General features: G+C 37.6%; 1 protein-coding gene across 1 annotated transcript; it reads right to left on the reverse strand.

The window, feature by feature from the left end:
- Positions 1-1,193: 1,193 nt before the first annotated feature.
- On the reverse strand, positions 1,194-2,496 carry LOC131180593 (uncharacterized). The gene is made up of 2 exons (XM_058147939.1): positions 1,974-2,496; positions 1,194-1,810 (listed from the first exon to the last, which is right to left on the reverse strand). The coding sequence occupies exons 1-2, from the start codon at positions 2,494-2,496 to the stop codon at positions 1,194-1,196; spliced, it is 1,140 nt and encodes a 379-aa protein (XP_058003922.1).
- Positions 2,497-2,846: the final 350 nt, after the last annotated feature.

Raw genomic sequence — 2,846 nt, forward strand, 5'->3', positions numbered from 1 at the left:
TTTTGTAACGATCTTTGAGAGCTATTTGTATTTGCCAAAAGCCAGATTTCATGTCAAACTTTGAAAAGATTTTTGCAGCAAAAAGTTTTTGAAGAATATCCTTTTTGTTTGGAATCGGGTAACGAATCAATTTCAAAGCTTTGTTAAGAGGCTTATAGTTAATAACAAGTCGGGGGACTCCTCTTTCAATTTCGGAAGATTTGTTAACATAAAAAGCAGCACAACTCGTGGGGACACAGGCGAGTAAATTAAATTTTTAGAAAGCAAATCTTTAATCTCATTTCTACAGTGGTCTTCAAGTTCTTTATTCATTTGAATTGGGCGGGCTTTAGTAGGAATTTGAGATTCTTGAAAATCATTGTCGTAAGGGAGATCAACAACATGTTGTTTTCTTTCCCAAAAAGCATTCGGAAAATCTGAACAAACAGTATTTTCTATTTGTCGTTGAAGAAGAGAAATCCTTTTCTTTAAAACAGAATGTTGAAGTTGATTTTGAATTCTTTGGATTAAAACAGTTTTTCTTAGGTTTTGAAGTTCTATTTCTTTTGACAAAATCAGACAGTTGAGTTGATTTTCATAAACAGAACAAGCTTTAATAATATGCAAGTTACGAGTTTGGGGTTTTTCAATAAAAGGGAAAACAATCTTCTTTCCTTTAAGGTTAGCAGAAATATGATCATAATTAACAGCATAAGGAGTAATAAGGTTTATGAATGGAGTGCCAAGTATGACCGTATGATGAATGTTATGCACAAGCAATAATGAAGTTTTGATTTGCAAACCGTTGTTCAAAACGTATGCATCAGTTTTTGAATCAATTTCGAGATAAGAGTTGTTGGCGGCCTTGACTTTTTCAGTAGTTGCTTCTCGAAATGCTTTTGGAATTAGTTCTTCCTAGATACAATTAAGGTCAGCACCTGTATCAAAGAGAGCAATAGTATCCAATCAAAAATCATCAGAAATTTTCAAAGTTATTTTGACCAAATATTTTTGGGAAGTGACTTGTTTTAAATTGAAAGAAAATTGTCTGGAACATCTTGTAGATTGGCTAGTTGTGGTGTTTCAGTTTCAGGTTCTGGGTTGCCTTCTTCTTCTTCAGAAAATTTCTTAAGAAGAAGTTGAATGACAACAGAGTCTTCCTTCTGTTTGGTTTGGAGTTGCTTGAGTTCAGACTTGATGGTTTTGATCTCAGTCTAAAGTTCTTGAATGGTGGAAGCAGAGGCTTTTGTTTTGGAAGTTTTGGCCTTTTGTAAGATGGCTGTGAGGTCATATGGGTTACTGGCTTTAGATGGCACAGAAGTAAAAGGGGTTTGAGAAGATGATGCCTCAAAAGAATGTTGGAGCTTGGTGAGATATTCTTTCTGAAGTTGAGGGTCTTGAATGTGTTGAATAACATCAAGCATGAACCTTTGATCTCTGGTGAGCATATTTAGTTGCTTTTCAGACTTATCAGAAGTAGAAGAGTCAGAGAGGACTTCATCAAGCTGGAGGGCCTGATTATCTTCTGAAGAAATTGAAACAGTTTCTTCAGAATCAAAAGACTCAAGCAAAAAGGCTTCAAGTTTGTACAAAGTTTCTTCTTCAAGTTGGAGCTCATGGATTCTCTTGTTGATCTTGCAATATTTTGCAATGTGACCTTTCTTGCCACATCTATAGCAAGTAACATCTTTTCTGGAAGTAGAGTTGGGATCATAGGGCTTTTGAGAAGGCTTTTTGTAGGATTTTCCTTTGGGAGGTCTGTCTTGGTAGTAAGTGGTTTTATGTTTGGAAAAGTGTTTTTTGTGCTTGCGGTGTCTTCTGGTTTGACAGTCTGTGCATGGTTTGAAAGTTGAAGAGGAAGATGGTTTTTAGTAGGAAATATCAAATTGTTGAAATATCAAATTGTTGGCAGAAGGTTCCAAGTTCTTTTTTGGTTTTGTGGAGCTCCCATTTGAGTTGTTTTTGTAGCTTAAGATCTTGACAAATTTTCAAGCCTTCTTTCTGGGTGAAGCTGATGAGTTCTCCATAAGTGAGCTGATCATAAGGAATTTTTTCGTTGTTCTGTTCCTTGATCTTATTCCGAACCTTTTCTCCAAGGAGAGGGGGGAGGCCAGCAAGGAATTTCTCCTTCCAAAATGGTAGATTAGAGTCTTCTCGAAGCATAACTCCGGTAAGGAAAGTATCCTTATACCATTTGAAGTCACTAAGCTTTTTGCACCGAAGATTTGAAAGAAGCTCGGCATTCTTGTCTTTGAGATGCGAAGGATCTCCGACAAAGTGAAGTGTAAAGGCTAAGATGAGAGTGGCAACAGCATTTTGAATTGGTCTGCCATTTTCATCAAGTATCGGATTCTGATCTTCATCGAGTTCAACAGATTTTAGAATCTCAAGTCTCTGCTGGGGAGTGAGATAGTAATCCCACCATCCTTTTAGTTGACCTGAGAGTCCTGCTATGAGAAGTTCTGCAATAGCTTGATCAGTGGTGCCTACCTGGGTTCGATAGGCATTTGCGGCCATCGTCATTTGTTGGAAAATGTTGAGAACATTGTATTCTGACATTCCATCTATGTTCCATTCATAGACAGAAGAAGCATTGTAGCGACTTTGGGAGAGGGCACTCGATTTATCTTCCAGATTGATATCTGGAGCAGTGGCTCATGCATAGTAAAGCTGTTGAGGATTCTGCCAGTGAACTTTATATATTCTTGGAAGAGCTTCTTCTTGGAAGGCGTTCTCTTCGTCAGACGGTTGTTCCATTACATTGACAGAGGCTTCAGGAGTGTCTGGAATGATGACATTGGACTTTGAAGAAGTTGATGGAAGTTGGTTCAGGCGATCCTGAATAGCTTGTAGAAATTCTTCGTTGT

Source organism: Hevea brasiliensis, chromosome 6 (assembly GCF_030052815.1).
Source record: "Hevea brasiliensis isolate MT/VB/25A 57/8 chromosome 6, ASM3005281v1, whole genome shotgun sequence".
Classification (NCBI taxonomy): Eukaryota; Viridiplantae; Streptophyta; class Magnoliopsida; order Malpighiales; family Euphorbiaceae; genus Hevea; species Hevea brasiliensis.

Coding starts and splice junctions, on each gene's coding strand:
- LOC131180593 (XM_058147939.1), bottom strand. CDS start 2,496: ATGGCCGCAAATGCCTATCGAACCCAGGTAGGCACCACTGATCAAGCT. Junction 1,811..1,973: donor CAGCTTCACCCAGAAAGAAG/GCTTGAAAATTT, acceptor AACCATGCACAG/ACTGTCAAACCAGAAGACAC.